This window comes from Pelodiscus sinensis, chromosome 30 (assembly GCF_052426305.1).
Source record: "Pelodiscus sinensis isolate ZL-2025 chromosome 30, ASM5242630v1, whole genome shotgun sequence".
NCBI lineage: Eukaryota > Metazoa > Chordata > Testudines > Trionychidae > Pelodiscus > Pelodiscus sinensis.
In genome coordinates, this window is record NC_143081.1 from 1,395,443 (window position 1) to 1,415,721 (window position 20,279).

General features: G+C 67.7%; 2 protein-coding genes across 2 annotated transcripts in view; one reads left to right on the forward strand and one right to left on the reverse strand.

Annotated features, from left to right (window-relative positions):
* The window catches only part of THTPA (thiamine triphosphatase), a 13,754-nt gene extending 7,434 nt beyond the window's left edge, over positions 1 to 6,320 (reverse strand). The window contains exon 1 of the mRNA XM_089774538.1: positions 6,188 to 6,320. The gene's annotated coding sequence lies outside the window, so the exon portion shown is untranslated. The remainder of the gene's footprint in view (positions 1 to 6,187) is intronic.
* Positions 1 to 19,347, forward strand: part of ZFHX2 (zinc finger homeobox 2) — a 20,620-nt gene extending 1,273 nt beyond the window's left edge. The window contains 10 exon segments of the mRNA XM_089774535.1: positions 4,369 to 6,665; positions 8,732 to 9,234; positions 10,155 to 10,383; positions 11,553 to 11,615; positions 11,792 to 11,847; positions 12,567 to 12,770; positions 13,450 to 13,576; positions 14,027 to 14,179; positions 14,182 to 17,199; positions 17,488 to 19,347. Coding sequence (XP_089630661.1) covers positions 4,424 to 6,665; positions 8,732 to 9,234; positions 10,155 to 10,383; positions 11,553 to 11,615; positions 11,792 to 11,847; positions 12,567 to 12,770; positions 13,450 to 13,576; positions 14,027 to 14,179; positions 14,182 to 17,199; positions 17,488 to 18,269 — 7,377 coding nt within the window. The 5' untranslated portion in view covers positions 4,369 to 4,423 and the 3' untranslated portion in view covers positions 18,270 to 19,347.
* Positions 19,348 to 20,279: the final 932 nt, after the last annotated feature.

Sequence of the window (20,279 nt, forward strand, 5' to 3'; positions counted from 1 at the left end):
GGCAGTGGGAGGATGGGGGGGGGGGGGAGAGATGAGCAAATACGGAACCCAACAGAGAATCCCCCCTTCCCACCATTGCACCCAGAGGAGCAGAAGCGGGGCAGGGCCGGCAGAGGAGGGGGAAGCAGACGGAGGGAGGGAAGGAGGGAGCTGGTCTGGGGGGGGTAGCAGTCAGGAGGGAGGGGAGGAGGGCCGAAGGGGGAGGGAAGGAGGGAGCTGGGCTGGGGGGGCAGCAGTCAGGAGGGAGGGGAGGAGGGAGCAGGGCCGGAGGGGGAAGAGAGGGAGAGAGGAGGGAGCAGGGCCTGTGGAAGTGGGGGGAGCAGACGGGAAGGAGGGAGCCGGGTGGCAGGGGGGCAGAGAGCAGATGGGAGGGAGCTGGGCCGGGGGGAGCAGACAGGAGGGAAGGAAAGAGCTGGGCCTGCGGGGGGGGGGGGAGCAGAGGGGAGGAAGAGAAGGAGGGAGTCAGACCAGCAGGAGGAGGGAAGCAGACAGAAAGGAGGGAGCTGGGTGGTGGAGGGGGAGCAGACAGGAGGGAGAGGAGGAGGGAGTCGGGCGGTGGGGGGGGAGAGCAGATGGAAAGGAGGGAGCCAGGAGGTGGGGGGGAGCAGGCTGCGAGGGAAGGGAGCCGGGATGAAGTGGGGGAAGCAGACAGGGAGGGAGGAGAGGAGGGAGCCTGGCTGAAGGGGGGGAAGCAGATGGAGAGGAGGGAGCTGGCTGACCGGAAGGAGAGGAGGAAGAAGCTGTCCGGCGGGGGGGGGGGGGGGGGAAGAGCAGTCGGGGGGGAGGAGGGAATCAGCCAGTGAAGGGGGAGCAGTCGAGGATGAGGGAGCCGGCTGATGTGGGGGGGGGAGCAGACAGGAGGAAGCTGGGTTGAAGGGGGGAAGGAGACGGGAGGGAGGGGAGGAGGGTGTGGGGGGGAGCAGAAGGAAAGGAGGGAGCCAGGAGGTGGGGGGGAGCAGGCTGCGAGGGAAGGGAGCCGGGATGAAGTGGGGGAAGCAGACAGGGAGGGAGGAGAGGAGGGAGCCTGGCTGAAGGGGGGGAAGCAGATGGGGAGGAGGGAGCCAGCTGACCGGAAGGAGAGGAGGAAGGAGCTGGCCGGCGGGGGGGGAAGAGCAGTCGGGGGGGAGGAGGGAACCAGCCAGTGAAGGGGGAGCAGTCGAGGATGAGGGAGCCAGGCTGGTGAGGGGGGAAGCAGACAGGAGGAAGCTGGGTTGAAGGGGGGGAAGGAGACGGGAGGGAGGGGAGGAGGGAGCCGGCCGGCCGGGGGGGAGCAGACAGGAGGGAGCAGGGCTGAAGGGGGGGAAGGAGACGGGAGGGAGAGGAGGGAGCCGGCCGACCGGGGGGGGAGCAGACAGGAGGGAGCTGGGCTGAAGGGGGGGGGAGCAGACAGGAGGGAGCTGGGATGAAGCGGGGGGAGGAGACGGGAGGGAGGGGAGGAGGGAGCCGGCCGGCCGGGGGGGAGCAGACAGGAGGGAGCAGGGCTGAAGGGGGGGAAGGAGACGGGAGGGAGAGGAGGGAGCCGGCCGACCGGGGGGGGAGCAGACAGGAGGGAGCTGGGCTGAAGGGGGGGGGAGCAGACAGGAGGGAGCTGGGATGAAGCGGGGGGAGGAGACGGGAGGGAGGGGAGGAGGGAGCCGGCGGGCGGGGGGGAGAGCCGGAGTGTATCAAGGCAGCTCATATTTCCCAGTGGGCGACAGCTCCCTGCCCTGGCTGGCTCGGCCCATCGATTTTCCCATCCGTCTCCCTGTGTCGCCTGCTGCCTCGCTCCCTCGCCCCCCCCGGGTGGGAGCGGAGGGGGTCTGGGAGCCCGGACTCCTGGGTTCTCTCCCCCCCTCTGGGAAGGTGGTGGGGCGGGTGGGAGCCCGGCCGCCTGGGTTGTCTCCCTGCATTCGTGCGACTCCCCCTCCCCCGGGCAGTGTGGGGCGTTTGAATCACACAGTGACTCTCCTGCTTTCCCACGGCGGCCCCCACAAGTTTGTCGCCCTCTTGTTTGCCGGCGCGCTGTGCGTCGGCCGCAATGGGACAGAGCTGAGCACGCCCCAACACACGCTGGCGGACGCCCCCCGGGGGACACACAACACAAGGCGGGGTGCCCAGCGCACAGCCGCACAATGGAGACCCGCAAAGGAAGTGCTACCCACTGCAAAGACGAGACCCCAAGTGACACTACACACAGACACAGTCGCAAAACACAGCCAGGCAGCGCGACACCGCCCACACACACACAACTGGCCCCACAAGGCACCCCGCCACACAACCTCTGAGCACTCCCAATACGACCCGAAACGCACAGCACCAACCCACAAAACACCAACCCCCCAAACTCCACCACCAAGACGCAAAATTCAAGCCCCACAACATGCCCCCCCAAAAAACACAACCAAACAACACAAACTGCACCCAATCTCACTCATTCGACAAGACCCACAACCACAAAAGCCAGCCAGCCAACAATTTGCACAATAAGAACCGCTCAGGAGAAACAGACCACAACCAACAACACACGCTAGCCCCAACCCCCTCAAAAAGTACACAGCAGACACCCAGAAAACCAGTTCTGAGACGGCAGAAACATAATCCAACCTAACAGTCGTCTAAGTCCAACACAAATCCCCAAACTGCACACTCCAACACAAGAGAAAACCACTACTGTCTGTCTGTCTGTCTGTCTCTCTCGCACACACGCAACGCGCTGCAACAGCCAGCTACCACTACGCAATGTCCAGTAACACAACACCCGCTCAGTCACACACACTGCAGCAACACCAAACACACACCCAATATGAACAATGTACACACAGTCGCCGACAGTCAGATATACACAACTCCTCTATACACACTCCTGCACATTCATACGTGTGTGTACAAACGACATCCCACACAAGCATCTCACAGTGATACACACCAGAAGAGGCACAGTAACACACACAGCTTCTCACCCAAATTGTACACATGCAATCCACCCCCTCTCAAAAAGAAGAGTCACTGGACAACAGCTACACAAACACAACACTCTGAACCACACAACCCTGGCATACATGGAGACGGTGCTCCCTGAACAACCCCTTTGTGTCACACACCACACATGACCCCAGAGCAGCTCAATGACACGCCCACAACACAAACATGACAGTTGTGCAGCCAACCAGCACCGCATGTGCAGCGATGCACAATCATGACACAATTGACACAATCGATATACACAACTGATATGCACAATGCACTCAACATGCACAATCGGCGTGTCTACACAAGACAATCAACACACGCATTCATTATACACGATGCAGACAGACAAAACTGATACACTTGACTGAAATACACACCCCATGCCCAAATGACACACTTGATCCGTATTCACAACACACACCCAGGCAACACAGCCATGAGATAGGCACCGTGAATGGGCACCTTCGACACCTCTGATTGTTATGCTCAACACCCCCCCTCCAGATGAAGATATAAGACACACAATCAGTCTACACAAAACCCCCGATGGAGCTACACAACACACACACACACTCAGTCTACACAACAACCCCCGATGGAGCTACACACACACACACACACACACACACACACACTCAGTCTACACAACATCCCTTCACCCAAACCAGCCAGACCCTGTTGAGGTTTTTACCATAGTTCTGCCCTGGGCAGCTGATTGGGTGGGATATTTGCATATGAAGATGAGTGGGTGGAGCTTCCAACCAACACCCTCCACTCCCCCCCCCAAGCTCATGGTGCAAGGGCAGAGCAGGGACCGGCTGGGCTCCCTGTTGTATGCAAATGCCATGCGCTGGGGAGCCCTTGTGCATTATGGGATGTCAAACCCTGCCCCTCCCCCACAGCTGCTACTGCCCCTCCACAGCCTCGTCTGCAACAGGGCTGGGGGGGCAGGGGGGTGAGGGGCCCTGGGGGGGCTGGGGCAGTGGGGTGGGGGTGAGGGGCCCTGGCATGGCTGATGGGCGGGAGTTGCAGGGAGGAGGTGGGGCAGGGGCTGTGGGGCAGGGGGAGGGGCCCCAGCAGGTCTGTGTCTCCCTCCTGCACCCCCCCCCTGCGACTCCCGGCCAGCGCCCAGCCCCATTTGCAATGGAAATTCCTGCTCCAGCGGGTGACTCTTGTATGCAAATGAAAACGGCCGAGTTGCTCCCAGCATGCCCTGCCCCAGGCCTGCTGCCCCGTCCCCCTGGCTCTGGGTGGGAGCCGGCGCCCCCTGGAGGGGCTGGGTGGTGGGAGCACGTTACTGGCCCCTAGGAGGCGCTGCTCTCCCTCCCCCGTGCACACCCAGCCCCCAGGAGTCCATGGGGCAGGTGTGTGGGGCCGGGGGGGGGGCACACACTCAGTCTCTGCCACGTTCTCCACCAGGGTCTTGCCTCCTGCGCTGAGATGACCCCTCCACGCTCCTCCTGCCTCCACCGCCATGGACGCGCCCTCTAACTCCGCCTCCTCCTCCTCCCCCCCAGCCGACGGGCAGGATGCCAGGGACGCGTCCTGGCCCCCTCAGGATCCCTCCACCCCTCCAGCCACCAAAGAACCCTCCCTGCCGGACCCCCCCTCCACCTCCCCTCCCCCTGCTGACACCATGAGGCCCAGTCCCGCCCCCCGGCCGGACCCAGGCCCCGCCAGTCTCCCTGCGGCCGTCTTGTCTGCCCCGCCACCCCAGGCAGGCTGTGGCCCCCTAGCGCCCTGCCCAGGCCTCCTCCGCCCCTCCACCCCCAGGGAAAACGCCAGCGAGGGGGAGGAGGAAGACGAAGAAGGTAACGAGGATGACGAAGAGGAGGACGAGGAAGATGGTGGCCGTGGGGCCCACCTGCTCTTCTTCCCCGACGGCTCGGCCTATCTCCTCAGCGGCGAGCACCCCCTCTTACCAAAGGGCTACCCCGGCGCCATGGCAACCCTGCCGGTGTCCACCCTCCACGTCCAAGATGGCGGCGCCAACCAAGGCTTTACGTCTACTGACCAAATGTCCCAGAATACCTCAGCGCCGGGCGAGCGGCCCCCATCCGGCGCCTTCCGCAGCTATCGACTCGCCGGGCCCTCTGCTCTCACCACCTCTGCCAAAAACTCTCCCACCGAACCCAAAGATGCCGCCACCGATGGGGAGGGGGAAGCCAAAGTTGGCCAAGAGGAAGACCCATCAAGGCCACCCTGGCTGTGCTTGGCCTGCCATCTCTCCTTCCGACACGGGCGCTCCTTGGGGTCTCACGCCCTCTCGGCCCACGGGGTACGGCTCAGCCCTGGCGAGCGCCGGACCCTCTCCCGAGGGGCCCCCGCTGTACTCCAGGGAACTGCCCTCAGCTTCCTAGAACCAAATAACCCCAGCAGCGGGGTGGACCTCTGCACCAGAATGTCTAGTGGATGGGTGAATGTAATGAAGGAGGAGGAGGAGGAGCGCAGCCCCAGAGGTGGATGCAAGCCACCTGATGCCAAAGATTCAAGGACCGGCGATGTGGACTGGGCCAACGGGGGAGAGGAGGAGGAGGAGGAGGAGGAGGAGCAAGAAGAGGAGGAGCAAGAAGAGGAGAAAGCTGAAGGCAGGAGGGAAGAAGAGGATCGATTGAGGCTTCTACTGGACCAAAGCTCGCACGGCCAAAGTGCACCCAGAGGGGCTGACGTCCTCAATGACCCACCACCAGGGGTGGAGAACGTTGAGGTCAACGTTGGGTTGGCCAATGCCCCGCTCAACAGCAAGTCCACCGTTGGGTTGGCCAACACCCAGCTCAACAGCAAGTCCTCCATTGGTTTGGCCAACACCCCGCTCAACAGCGAGTCCACCATTGAGTTGGCCAACAATGAGTTGGCCAACAGCGGGGTCCACGCCAACACGGGGGGGGTCCCGATTGGCTTTGGGGATGATTACACGGCTATGGCCTATCCTGGGCTGAGTCTCTCGGGCCACATGTCCCTCTTGCACTCGCGCAATTCCTGCAAGACCCTCAAGTGCCCGAAATGCAACTGGCACTACAAGTACCAGCAGACCTTGGATGTCCACATGAAGGAGAAGCATCCGGAGAGCAACAGCCACTGCAGCTACTGCAGTGCCGGGGGCCCGCACCCCCGCCTGGCCCGGGGCGAGAGCTACAACTGTGGCTACAAGCCGTACCGCTGCGAGGCCTGCAACTACTCCACCACCACCAAGGGCAACCTCAGCATCCACATGCAGTCGGACAAGCATCTCGCCAACCTGCAGGGTTTCCAGGCCAGCACAAGTGGCGGGACTCAGCCGGTGCCTCCTGCCATCCCCACGGCCCCGGCTCCAGCGGCCCCAGAGGAGAAGGAGGCCAAGAGCAAGACCTCCTGGCAGTGCAAAGTCTGCAGCTACGAAACCGGCATCTCCCGCAACCTGCGCATCCACATGACGTCGGAAAAGCACATGCAGAACGTGCTGCTCCTCCACCAGGGGCTGCCGTTGGCCTTGCCCGGGCTCCTGGGGCAGCCGGGGGGAAGCAGTGGGGGGAAGCAGCCGCCGCCGCCGAGTGAGCTCTTCCAGTTCTATGGGGTGCAGGCTCTGGGTCACCACCCCCACCACAGCCACCACCACGCCGGGGCCTCCGGCGCGGCCCCGGGACTGCGGGCAGAGAAGCCGCTGGAAGCTCAGCTGCTCCTCAACGGCTTCCATCCACTGGGTCCTGCTGGGAGAAAGGGGGCAGTTTCAGCACCAGGTGAGGGGCGGCGTTCTCCCCACAACAGCCACCGGTTCCCCATGGTAGTTCACTTTGGGTGGGTTGGCCAACAGCGGGGTCCGGCGTCGGGATGGCCGACGGCAGAGTCAGACATTGGGATGGCCGACTGGAGGGGGGGTCCCAGTGGGATAGCCAATGGGGGGTGGGTCCGGTGTTGGGAATGGGGGAGGTCGGGCGTGGGGATGGCTGATGAGGCGGGGGGGAGTCCGGCATTGGGGATGGCCAACGAGGACGGGACGGGGGTCCGGCGTGGGGATGGCTGATGGGGCAGGGGGGAGTCCGGCATTGGGGATGGCCAACGAGGACGGGACGGGGGTCCGGCGTGGGGATGGCCGACGGGGCGGGGGGGAGTCCAGCATTGGGAATGGCCAATGAGGACGGGACGGGGGTCCGGCGTGGGGATGGCCGATGGGGCGGGGGGGAGTCCGGCGTGGGGATGGGCGACAGGGCGGGGGGGGAGTCCAGCATTGGGAATGGCCAATGAGGATGGGACGGGGGTCCGGCGTGGGGATGGCTGATGGGGCAGGGGGGAGTCCAGCATTGGGAATGGCCAATGAGGATGGGACGGGGGTCCGGCGTGGGGATGGCTGATGGGGCGGGGGGGAGTCCAGCATTGGGAATGGCCAATGAGGACGGGACAGGGGTCCGGCGTGGGGATGGCCGATGGGGCGGGGGGGAGTCCGGCGTGGGGATGGGCGACAGGGTGGGGGGGAGTCCAGCATTGGGAATGGCCAATGAGGACGGGACGGGGGTCCGGCGTGGGGATGGCTGATGGGGCAGGGGGGAGTCCAGCATTGGGAATGGCCAATGAGGACGGGACGGGGGTCCGGCGTGGGGATGGCTGATGGGGCAGGGGGGAGTCCAGCATTGGGAATGGCCAATGAGGACGGGACGGGGGTCCGGCGTGGGGATGGCTGATGGGGCAGGGGGGAGTCCAGCATTGGGAATGGCCAATGAGGACGGGACGGGGGTCCGGCGTGGGGATGGCTGATGGGGCAGGGGGGAGTCCAGCATTGGGAATGGCCAACGAGGACAGGACGGGGGTCCGGCGTGGGGATGGCTGATGGGGCAGGGGGGAGTCCAGCATTGGGAATGGCCAACGAGGACAGGACGGGGGTCCGGCGTGGGGATGGCTGATGGGGCAGGGGGGAGTCCAGCATTGGGAATGGCCAATGAGGACGGGACGGGGGTCCGGCGTGGGGATGGCCGACGGGGCAGGGGGGAGTCCGGCATTGGGAATGGCCAATGAGGACGGGACGGGGGTCCGGCGTGGGGATGGTCATGAATAGGGGTTCCCTGTTCACCTGCTCCCGGGTCTCTCCTTCCTCCCCACGTCCACCCCATGGAAGCACTTCATGCCCCCTTCCAAACCCTACTCCACCTCCAAAAGCCCTTCCACCTCCCTCCTGCCCCATCCTGCCATCCCCCTAGGCCCTGCCTGATCCCCTGGCGGGTGTGGGGACAGGGGACAAAGGTCTTTTCAGGTTCATACTAACCCATTTCATCCCTTCCCCTCTGTCCGGCTTCTCTCCCTGCCATTTCCACCCCAACTTCCTTTTCTTTCCGACACGTCCTCCCTCTCTCCTTCCTCCTCCTCCTCCTTCTTCCTCTCCCTCCCTCCCTCTGTCCCTCTCTCTCCTCCTTCCTCCTTCCCACCCTCTCTCCTTCCTCTCTTTCCTCCTTCCTTCCTTCCTCCCTCCCTCCCTCCCTCTGTCCCTCTCTTTCCTCCTTCCTCCTTCCCACCCTCTCTCCTTCCTCTTTTTTCTTCCTCCCTCTCTCCTTCCTTCCTTCCTTCCTTCCTTCCTTCCTTCCTTGTTCTTTTCTTTTTTCTCTCCCCTGTACATTCATGTCTCTTTTCTCATATGTTCATTCTTTCTCTTTCTTCTCTTATTCACTCTTTCTTTCTTTCTTTCTTTCTTTCTTTCTTTCTTTCTTTCTTTCTTTCTTTCTTTCTTTCTTTCTTTCTTTCTTTCTTTCTTTCTTTCTTTCTTTCTTTCTTTCTTTCTTTCTTTCCCTCCCCCATCCCACCCCACCCCACCCCACAGTGGCTCCAGTGGCGCATCCCCCATCTCCATGCCCTGCGCCCCCCGCAGCCCCTGCCTCCCCCCCGCTGGCTGGGCCGGTGGCGTCGGGGCGGCTCTTCGGCTGCCTGGTGTGCCAGCGCTTCGGCACGGACAGCGTGGAGGAGCTGCTGCGCCACTCCACGGCGCCGCGCCGGCTGCCCGAGGCCGAGTGGAAGGAGGTGGCCGGAGATCTCCACCGCTGCCGGCTCTGCGCCTACGGCACCCAGCTCAAAGCCAACTTCCAGCTGCACCTCAAGACGGACAAGCACGCCCACAAGTACCAGCTGGCAGCCCACCTGCGCGAGGGGGGCGGGGCCTTACCGGCCGCCAGCCCCAGCGGGGCGGAGCTTCTGCCCGGCCCCGCCCCCGCCCCGCCCCCCTTGCACCTGCGCTGCAACCTCTGCGACTACGAGACCAACAGCAAGGAGAAGATGCGGCTGCACGTGCGTGGGGCGGGGCACGAGGAGGGCGAGCGCGGCTACAAGGTGAGGGGGCGGGGCTATGGGGAGGGGAGGGGCGGGGCTGCGGGAGAGGGGGCGGGGCTAGGGGCAATGGGGGGACACACCGGGGGACGAGGGGAGGGGCGGGGCTGCGGGAGAGGGGGTGGGGCTGGGGCAATGGGGGGTACAAGAGGAGGACAGACCCGGGGGGGGGAGGGGCAGGGGCAGTGGGGGGACGGGGCGAGGGGAGGGGCGGGGCTGGGGCAATGGGGGGTACAAGAGGAGGACAGACCCGGGGGGGGGGGAGGGGCAGGGGCGGGGGCAGTGGGGGGACGGGGGCGAGGGGAGGGGCGGGGCTGGGGCAATGGGGGGTACAAGAGGAGGACAGACCCGGGGGGGGAGGGGCAGTGGGAGTGGGGGGACGGGGCGAGGGGAGGGGCGGGGCTGCGGGAGAGGGGGCGGGGCTGGGGCAGTGGGGGGGACGGGGCGAGGGGAGGGGCGGGGCTGGGGCAGTGGGGGGTACAAGAGGAGGACAGACCCGGGGGGGGAGGGGCAGGGGCAGTGGGGGGTACAAGAGGAGGACAGACCCGGGGGGGGAGGGGCAGGGGCAGTGGGGGGACGGGGCGAGGGGAGGGGCGGGGCTGGGGCAGTGGGGGGTACAAGAGGAGGACAGACCCGGGGGGGGAGGGGCCGGGGCAGTGGGGGGATGGGGCGAGGGGAGGGGCGGGGCTGGGGCAGTGGGGGGACGGGGCGAGGGGAGGGGCGGGGCTGGGGCAATGGGGGGTACAAGAGGAGGACAGACCCGGGGGGGGGGGGAGGGGCAGGGGCAGTGGGGGGACGGGCGAGGGGCGGGGCGAGGGGCGGGTGGCACCGCAGCAGAAGGGGGCCGAGCGACCCTGGGGGAGGATGGGCTCAGCCGGGGGCTGCCGGCCCCCCAACCCCTCCCCCTCTTTCTCGCCCCCCAGTTCCTGCTGGAGTTGGAGGCGTCGGCGCCGGGCCCCGCCCCCCCCCACTTCCGCTGCCTGCTGTGCGACACCACGGCCCCCGCCTGCCTCGCCATGCTGCGCCACCTGCGCACCCCCCGGCACCGCGAGGCCCAGGCCCAGCGCCGGCTGCAGCGGCCCCCCGGCGAGGGGGGCGCCGTGGGCCCCGAGACCTGCGTCCGGCTGGCGGAGCCGCTGCCGCGGAGCGCCGGTACCTACCCCCCGCCCCCCCCCCGGGGACACGCCGCGCGGGGGGGCTCCCCTAATGGATTGTGACAGGCACTGGGGCACGTTGCCTAGCAACCGGCCGGGAGAACGAAGGAGCGAAGAAAACGAGACGGAAACGATCACTCGCTCCGCAACGGGCGGCCCAGGCTCCGCCCCCCCACCCTGAACCGGGGGGGCTGTGGGGCGGGAGCTAGGGGCCCCGGCAGGGCTGGGGGGCAGGGGCTGCGGGGCAGGAGGGGGGTTGGGGGCAGTCGAGGTAGGGGCTGTGGGGCAGGAGTGAGAGGGGTTAGGGGGCAGTCGAGGTATGGGCTGTGGGGCAGGAGTGGGGGCGCTGGGGGGCAGGGGTGTGGGGCAGGAATGAGGGGCACTGGTGGGGCGGGGGTGTGGGGCAGGAATGAGGAGGGTTGGGGGCAGTCGAGGTAGGGGCTGTGGGGCAGGAGTGGGGGCGCTGGGGGGCAGGGGTGTGGGGCAGGAATGAGGAGGGTTGGGGGCAGTCGAGGTAGGGGCTGTGGGGCAGGAGTGGGGGCGCTGGGGGGCAGGGGTGTGGGGCAGGAATGAGGAGGGTTGGGGGCAGTCGAGGTAGGGGCTGTGGGGCAGGAGTGGGGGTGCTGGGGGGCAGGGGTGTGGGGCAGGAATGAGGAGGGTTGGGGGGCAGTCGAGGTAGGGGCTGTGGGGCAGGAGTGGGGGCGCTGGGGGTCAGGAGTGTGGGGCAGGAATGAGGAGGGTTGGGGGGCAGTCGAGGTAGGGGCTGGGGGGCAGGAGTGCGGGTGCTGGGGGGCAGGGGTGTGGGGCAGGAATGAGGAGGGTTGGGGGCAGTCGAGGTAGGGGCTGTGGGGCAGGAGTGGGGGCGCTGGGGGGCAGGGGTGTGGGGCAGGAATGAGGAGGTTTGGGGGGCAGTCGGGGTTGAGGCTGTGGGGCAGGAGTGGGGGCGCTGGGGGGCAGGGGTGTGGGGCAGGAATGAGGAGGGTTGGAGGGCAGTCGGGGTTCAGGCTGTGGGGCAGGAGTGAGGGGCGCTGGGGGGCAGGAGTGAGGGGCACCATCTGTTTCTGGGCCCAGTCTAGGCGGGTGCCGGGATGGGGTGTGGGGCAGTGGGCGGGGGCCGTGTGGCCGTGCCCCCCCCCACGCCTGTAACCGGCCCCTCCGCCCCTCCAGGGAAGGAGCCGGTGGCTGAGCCCTCGACCCCCGAGAAAGAGACTCTGAGCAAAGCCCCCCCCCAGGTGAGTGACCCCTCCCCCCGCAGGACCCCTGGTTCTTCTGTCCCCATGGGAGACTCCGTCCCCCCCCCCGTGCTTGGCTGCCCAGCGTCGGGGGGGCAGACAGGGTGGGGAGTTTGGATGGGGGAGGGGAACCCGAGCCAGTTGCTAACCCGCCCCCCCTCCCCCCCCCCACCGCAGGACTGGACGAGACAGAGAGCAAGAGCCGAGCATCGGGGGAAACCCAGACCACGGTGAGCACCCGGGGGGGGGGGGGGGTGAGGATTCACCGTCCCTGGTGCCCGGGTCCTGTCCCCCCCCCCCCGATGCCCAGGTCCCGTCCTCCCCCCTGGCCCAGAATGCCTGGGTCCCATCCCTCCCCCCCACACACACCCGGGTCCTCTCCTCTCCCCCCCAGCCCTGAATGCCTGGGACCTGTCCATCCCCTCCCCCCCCCCCCCGTCCGGCACACCTGGGTCCCATCCTCTCCCCCCCAGTGCCTGGGACCTGTCTATCCCCCCCCGCCCCGCACACCTGGGTCCTGTCCCCCCCCCCCCCCCAGCCCTGCCCTGGATGCTCAGGTCCCATCCTCTCCCCCCAGCCCCGCACACCTGGGTCCCGTCCTCTCCCCACCCCAGTGACTGGGACCTGTCTATCCCCCCCCCCGCCCCGCACACCTGGGTCCCGTCCTCTCCCCCCCCCCCAGCGCCTGGGACCTGTCCATCCCCCCCCGCCCGGCACACCTGGGTCCCGTCCTCTCCCCCCCCCCAGCGCCTGGGACCTGTCCATCCCCCCCCGCCCGGCACACCTGGGTCCCGTCCTCTCCCCCCCCCAGCGCCTGGGACCTGTCCATCCCCCCCCCGCCCCGCACACCTGGGTCCCGTCCTCTCCCCCCCCAGCGCCTGGGACCTGTCCATCCCCCCCCGCCCGGCACACCCGGGTGCCCTCGGTTCCAACCCTCCTTCGCCCACAGGTGTTCTGCTGCCCCTGCTGCAGCTATGTGAGCGCCACGCCGGCGGGGGTGCGCAGCCACGCGGCCTCCCAGCATGCCCTGCAGCCCACCTACCGGTGCCCCCTGTGCCAGGAGGAGCAGCTGGTGGGGAAGGCCAGTCTGCGGGCGCACCTCAGCCACGGCCACAACGTGGTGCCCGAATGCGTGGAGAGGCTGCTGCTCGTGGTGAGCCCCCCCGGCGCTGGGACCCCCCCCCCGGCGCTGGGACCCCCCCCCCGGCGCCGGGACCCCCCCCGGCGCTGGGACCCCCCTGGCGCTGGGACCCCCCCCCGGCGCTGGGACCCCCCCCCGGCGCTGGGACCCCCCGGTGCCGCGCTCCCAGGTGCCACCCCCGGCACTGCGCCCCCTGGCGCCACCCCCTGGCATTGCACTCCCTGGTGTCACCCCCTGGCATTGCGCCCCCTGGCACCACCCCCCGGCCTCGGCACCCCGCCCCCTAGCACCAGAACCCCCTCCCCTACGGCACCGTGCCCCCTTGCACCGGGACCCCCCCAGTCTCAGCACCCCGCCCCCTAGTGCCGGCCCCTCCCCCCATGGCACCGTGCCCCCTAGCACCAGAACTTCTCCGGCACCGCGTCCCTAGTGCGACCCCCACTGCAGCAACGCGCCCCCTAGCGCCCAGACCCCCCCCCCCCCGGGCACCGTGCCCCCTAGAACCAGAACTTCTCCGGCACCGTGTCCCTAGCGCGACCCCCACTGCAGCAACGCACCCCCTAGCACCCAGACCCCCCCCCCGGCACCGCGCCCCCTAGTGCCCGGACCCCCCTGGTACCGCGCCCCCTAGCGCCGGCTGGGAGACGGGCCCTGCCCTGCGTCACTCGCTCTCGTTTCCGTCTCTCCTCAGGCCGCCGCGGTGGAGATCAACTTCGCCACCAAAGTCCTGCCCAGCCCCAGCCCTGCCCCCGAGCCCCCCGAGCCAGGAGCGGCCCCCAACACTGAGAGCGGGGGCGAGAGTGACCTGGCGCCCCTTGGTGAGGGCCCCGGCACGAAGCGGGGAGACGGGGCTGGGCAGGACCCCCCAGCACTGTGCCCCTGGGGCCGGGGGGGGGACATGGGGCAGAACCCCCCAGCACTGCACCCCATGGGGCTGGGAGGATACAGGGGGAACCCCCCAGCACTGCGCCCCTGGGGCCGGGGGGGGTCACGGGGCAGAACCCCCCAGCACTGCGCCCCTGGGACCGGGGAAGGACACGGGGCAGAACCCCCCCAGCACTGCGCCCCTGGGGTTGGGGGGGGGTCACGGGGCAGAACCCCCCAGCACTGCGCCCCTGGTGTCGGGGGGGGGGGAGATGGAGGAAGGGTCGGGACTGGGGGAGGGGATGGTTCGCCCTGGGGGGACTGGATTGGGGGCCTATGAGGGGATCCCCCCAGCCTCCTTTACTAATCCCCCCCCACCTTTCTCTCTCCCCCCCTCCCTGCAGTGCCCCCTGCTGGAGACACTGCCGCGCCTGCCCCTGTCCCGCCCGCCCCCTCCCCGCCTCCTCCCCCAGCCGACCTGCCCCCCCAACCCCGCCCGGCCTCCCCCCCAGCTCCGCGGGCCGAAGACTCGGAGGAGGAAGCCCCCGCCCAGCTTCCAGCCCCCCCGAGGAGCAGCAGCGCCCCCCCGAGACCTCGCTGCCCCCCCAGGACCCCCGGCACCCCCTCTCCTACCGGAAGGCCACCAACTTCGCGCTGGACAAGTTCCTGGACCCCTCGCGGCCCTACAAGTGCACGGTGTGCAAGGAATCCTTCACCCAGAAGAACATCCTGCTGGTGCACTACAACTCCGTGTCCCACCTGCACAAGATGAAGAAGGCCTCGGCCGACCCCAGCGCCCCGGCCCGGGGCGAGGCGGGGCCCCCCGGCGCCCCCCAGCCCTCCTCCGACAAGCCCTACAAATGCACCACCTGCCGGGTGTCCTACAACCAGAGCTCCACCCTGGAGATCCACATGCGCTCGGTGCTGCACCAGACCCGCTCCCGGGTGGCCAAGGCAGAGGCCGCCGGCAAAGGGGAGGCGCTGGAGGCGGGGGAGGCGCCGGAGGCGGCCCCGGGGCCCCCCCCCGACGCCGAGCCCCCCAAGATCCTGGAGGTGCCGGCGGCGCTGCCCTTCCCGGCCCCGCTCTTCACCCCCCCGCTGCTGCCGCCCTTCCCGGTGGTGCCCGAATCCCTCCTGAAGTTGCAGCAGCAGCAGCTGCTCCTGCCCTTCTACCTGCACGACCTCAAGGGGGCGCCCAAGCTGGCCCTGGCCCTGCCCGCCCCCTCGGCCCCACTGCTCCTGGCTCCGCCCAAAGACCCGCCCCCGCCGCCTGCCCCGGCCAAGCCAGAGACGGAGGACGACGCCGGCGGCGAGGAGGCCCCGGTGGCCTCCCACCCCGCGGCCAAGGCGCTGCTGGAGAACTTCGGCTTCGAGCTGGTGATCCAGTACAACGAGGGCAAGCAGGGGGCGGGGGGCACGGCCCCCCCGCCGGCTGCCCCCCTGCCCCGCCCGCCGGCTGAGAAGCTGCGGTGTGGGACCTGCGGGAAGGTCTTCTCCAACATGCTCATCCTGAAGACGCATGAGGAGCACGTGCACCGGCGCTTCCTGCCGTTCGAGGCCCTCAGCCGCTACGCCGCCCAGTTCCGGAAGACCTACGACAGCATGTACCCCCCGGCCGAGGGCGCCGCCCCGGCCGACACCCCCCCGGCTCCTCCCAGCGGCCCCCCACTCTGCCCACCCTTCCTGATGCAGCCGATGGCCCCGGCGCCGCCCGAGGCCGACGGGCGGTGGCTCCGGGGGGAGGAGGAGGAGGCCGGGACGGGGATGGAGCTGGCCCGGGGCAGCCAGGCGAGCCGGCGCTTCTCCCGCACCAAATTCACCGAGTTCCAGTCGCAGGCGCTCCAGTCCTTCTTCGAGGCCAGCGCCTACCCCAAGGACGGCGAGGTGGAGCGACTCTCCGGCCTCTTGGGCTTGGCCAACCGGGTCATCGTGGTGTGGTTCCAAAACGCCCGGCAAAAGGCCCGGAAGAGCGGCGCCGAGACGGGGGGCGGTGCCACCACGGGGGGCCCCAGCGCCAGCCAGCCCAGCTGCAAGAAATGCCAAGTGGCCTTCCGGTGCATCTTCGACCTGGTGCGGCACCTCAAGAAGTGTTGCGACGACCGGCCCGCGGCGGAAGGCAACGAGGAGGAGGAGGAGGAAGGGGAGGAGGAGCCAGAGGAAGAGGAGCCGGAAGAAGAGCCCGAGCTGCCGGCTGAGAGAGAGGGGGAGGAAGAGGAGGACGAGGCCCCGTCGGGCGACGGAGACCCCAAGGAAGATCAGCCGGTGAGCGATGGAGCCATGGACCCCTTGGAGAGCAGCGCCCCTACCCTCTCCACCAACCCAACGGGAGGCCAAAGCGCCATTCTCCTGGACCTTCCTGAGACCCCGCCGGCCCTTGGGGGGCCCCCGCTTGAGCTGCCCCCCGGCCAGGGGGCCCCCCTGAAGAGGAAGCACGAAGACGGCAGCCAGTCGCCCGGCGGCGGGAGCGGCGGCGAAGGGGAGCCGCCGCGGGACAAGCGTCTGCGCACGACCATCCTCCCGGAGCAGCTGGACGTCCTCTACCGCTGGTACGTGCAGGACTCCAACCCCACCCGCAAGATGCTGGACTGCATCTCCGAGGAGGTGGGGCTGAAGAAGCGGGTGGTGCAGGTGTGGTTCCAGAACACCCGCGCCAGGGAACGCAAAGGGCAGTTCCGCGGCACCGCCGGCCCCGGGCTGCCCCCCCTCAAGCCCTCCCCGGCCTCTTCCTTGGCCAAGTTGAGTCCCTCAGGCGGGACCTCCCACATCTCTGGTGACAGAACGCCCAACATTTCCTTCAGCGGGACGCCCAACATCTCCCTCGGCGGGCCCTCCAACGTCTCTGATGGGGTCTCCGGAGGGGAGATGGTCAACATCCCCGTGGGTGGGGCCTACGAGGCCTCCAGTGGCGGGACGGCCAACGTCTCCAGTGGCGGGACGGCCAACGTCTCCGGTGGCGGGACGGCCAACGTCCCCTCCAGCATCAACCAGGTTGAGCTAGACATGCTGGAGATCCAGGAAGCCCAGAGCCCTTCCGGCGGTGATCTGAGCGACTCCTCTTCCTCCCCTTCCTCCTCCATGGCCGACCCGGAGTCGCCGGGGGGACACGGGCGGGTGTCGGAGGGCATGGCCGGGCTGGACCCGCTGGGCCAGCGCCGCTACCGGACCCAGATGTCCAGCCTGCAGCTGAAGATCATGAAGGCGTGTTACGAGGCCTACCGGACACCCACCATGCAGGAGTGTGAGGTGCTGGGGGAGGAGATTGGCCTGCCCAAGAGGGTCATCCAGGTCTGGTTCCAGAACGCCCGGGCCAAGGAGAAAAAGGCCAAGGCGGCCATGGGCGAGGGGGGCCCCGGGGCTCCCCCAGAGGCCCCCCCCGAGCCCCGGGCCGAGTGCCCCGTCTGCCAGGTGAAATACGACTTCTACATCTCCTGCCGCGGCCACCTGTTCTCCCGCGGCCACCTGGCGCGGCTCAAGGAGGCGGTGCAGGCCCAGCTGGGCAGCGAGGGTCATGACGGGGGGCCAGGGGCCCCGATCCTGCCCGTCCTCCCTGGAGTCCCTCCAGCAGCTGGCACCACAGGTGAGCAGAGGGGCATGGAGAGGTGGGGGGGCTCCCTGCCCCCATCGCTCTTCCCGCTCTGGCCTTTGTGTCAATCCACTTTCCCCCTCCCGTCTGCATGCCCCCCATCCTGTCGCTCTGCCCTCCTGTCTTCCCACCTCTCTTGCTAGCTGCCCCCCATTTCCCCTCCTTCAGCCCGTGCCCGGACCACATCGGGGGGGGGGGTTCCTGTGGTAGCACGGAGGTAGGGGGGTTAGGGACTCTCCACCCCACCTCCCTACAGCGTGTTTCCGCTTCCTCTCCTCCAAGCAGGCACCTCTGCTGCCCCCAGCGCCGGACCCCTGGGCTCCACGCCGCCGGGACGTCCCTTACCTCAGACCCAGGCCGGCTCGGCGCCGGAGCCCGTCAGCGAGACCCCTCCGGAGCTCCCAGCTGCCAGAGCGCCCGGCGCCGCGGCCAGCCCCGCCTCGCCCACTCTAAAGACCCTGAAGGGTTTGAAGCCAGCGGTGCCCACCCTCCTGGGCGCCCAGTTCCTGCCCTTCCCCGTGCCGGCGGGCACCCCGGCCTCTCTGTTCAGCGCCCCGCTGTCCGGCGGGTACTTCCAGCAGCTCTACGGCATGAAGAAGGGGCTGTTCCCCATGAACCCTGTCATACCTCAGACCCTCATCAGCCTGCTGCCCAGCAGCCTGCTGCCCGCCCCCGAGGCCGCCGAACCCGCCGGCATCTCCACCGTGGACGTGACCCACCGCTACCTGTGCCGCCAGTGCAAGGCGGCCTTCGAGGGGGAGGAGGCGGCCGCTGCGCACCAGGCTGGCTTCTGCTACTACGGCCAGCCGGCGCCAGCCCCGCTGCGGGTGCCCGTCTGCACCTACCACTGCCTGGCGTGCGAGGTGCTGGTGAGCGGGCGGGAGGCGCTGGGGGCCCATCTCCGCTCCAGCGCCCACCGCCGCAAGGCCGGCCCCGCCCCCGGCGCCGGCCCCGCCCCCACCGCCGGCCCCGCCCCGGCCTTTGCCAAAGAGGAAGCAAAGTTACCTCACTCGGACCCCAGCCCAAAAAGCAACTCTACCTCGACCACGCTTCTAGCTTTATGAACAGCCCGGGGCGCAGCCGGAGACAGGGGTGCCTGGGACCCCCAACCCTGGGGACCCCCCTCCTGGGACCCTCCACCCTCCCTGAATCCCTTACCCCAGCTAACCCCACTCGAAGGAAAGCCTAGTCAATCCCAGCACAGTCACGTAACCCTTCTGCTCCTGGCTGTCTCGCCAACTTGTGTGCACCCGACCTGGATACTCCCCCAGATGTAGGGAGTCAGCATTGCTGGGTGTGTGTGTGGGGGGGAGGGGGGATTCAAAGCACACCCCCTCCTAGGCGTGCTAGGCATGTTCCCAACACAGCTGGCCCCACACACCCCATGCTCTCCGCACACGTGTGTGTTAGGCATGTTCCTACCACATGCGCTTCTGCCAGGTACCGCCAGCCCACCTTTGGCGCACAGACACAGCAACGCCTGTCTGCATGTCAGACGCATACCCTGCACCTCACATGGGGTATGTGGGGCCAAGACTCTGCCCCCCCCAGGGATTAAGAAGGGCTTCCTTGGGACCTCCACCCCAGCCCCTGCCCCCCCAGGTGCCCCTCTCCAGCACATGCCCCGTCCTGTTACCAACCCAGACAGGCCAAAACCAAAACTCAACTCAACGGACAGCCCAAGAGACAAACTCAAGGAAACGAAAATGGGGGGGGCAACCCTCAGCCCCCTCCTCTTCCCCTCCCCTCGCGCATGCTCCGCCCACTGTGTACAGAACTTGTGGGGATGGACAGATGGACAGACGCTGGCTCAAGCACCAACCAAACAGGAGACCAGGGGACCAACCCTCCTTCCCGCTGGTCTCCCTCCTCATGGCGGAGGGCTTCGCTGGCCCAGCCCTCGCCCCCAATTTCTCCGGGACAGAAGAGGGGGGGTGGATCAAAGGACGCTCCCCCCTCACCTACTTCAATGGCTTTAAAACATCCCCACGCGCCTTGTCCCCCCCCCACCCATCCAACGGAGCCACTGATCTGGGGACCGAACCTGCCACCCTGCGAAGCCAAATCTCCCACCACAACAACCAAAAAACCCACCACGCGAGGACCTGAGTGAGGAGCTAACCAACGCCTCCCGGCTCCCTCTGTCGCCCCCGCCCCTTCCCAGCCTCCAGCTGGAGTTTGCTTTCTCTCCCGGGGGCGGGTCTTTTTATGCTTTTTTCTCCGTCCCCCAGGCCCCAGGATCGAGTCATTTGTACGATGGGCAGGGGCCGTTTTTTGTCCCAGCCCGTCGCCGCGAACCAAACGAACTACAGACTGTGGGAGGGGCCGGCGAGGGGCGAGGATGAAACGTGATCCCCTCGCGCCCGCCCTCCGCACCGGAGCACCAAAAAACCCGGCGTTTGTTGTGTGTATTTAAGGAAAAGGGGGGGACGAGGGACAAGATCCTTCCCCCCCCAGAAGGAAATAAAAGGAATTGAAAAGAAATGCTACAAAAGCAACGGGGGGGGGGCAGTGGGGTCACGGAGCGGATGAGTGGGGCGGGGGAAGCCAAGTAGAGGAAGGCAGCAGGAATTCTCACCTGGTCTGTGTGTTCTTGTCCCTGGCTCCGCCTCCTCTGGAGGGAGCCCCGCCCCCAACAATGCTCCTCCCCCCTCAGGGCTGACTCCACCCTCTTCCTTGCCCTCTCCATCTATTTCTCCCCCTTCTTTCCTAGCCCCGCCCCACCCCCACAACCTCTTACCCAGCTGGCCCAACTCCTCCATCAGACCACCTCTCCTGTTGACCACGCCTCTTTTGCCATAGGCCCCGCCCCTTCCGCCATTGGCTTATTACACCCCTTGTCCCAGCCTTTTCCCCCATCAACCGCCCCTCCCCTGACCCCTCCCATCAATCTGATCCCCGCCTCTGCCTCCCTCTCCTCTTCCGCCCCTCCCCTGCCCGTATCGGCCCCTCCCACCTCCCTAGAGCTCCTCCTCCTGCCTTTGGCCCCACCCCTTCCTCCATGGAAATCCCATTGGCCACAGCTCTTCCTCCACTCGTACCTCTTCCCCTTTAGCCTCCCCCACCTCCCCTTC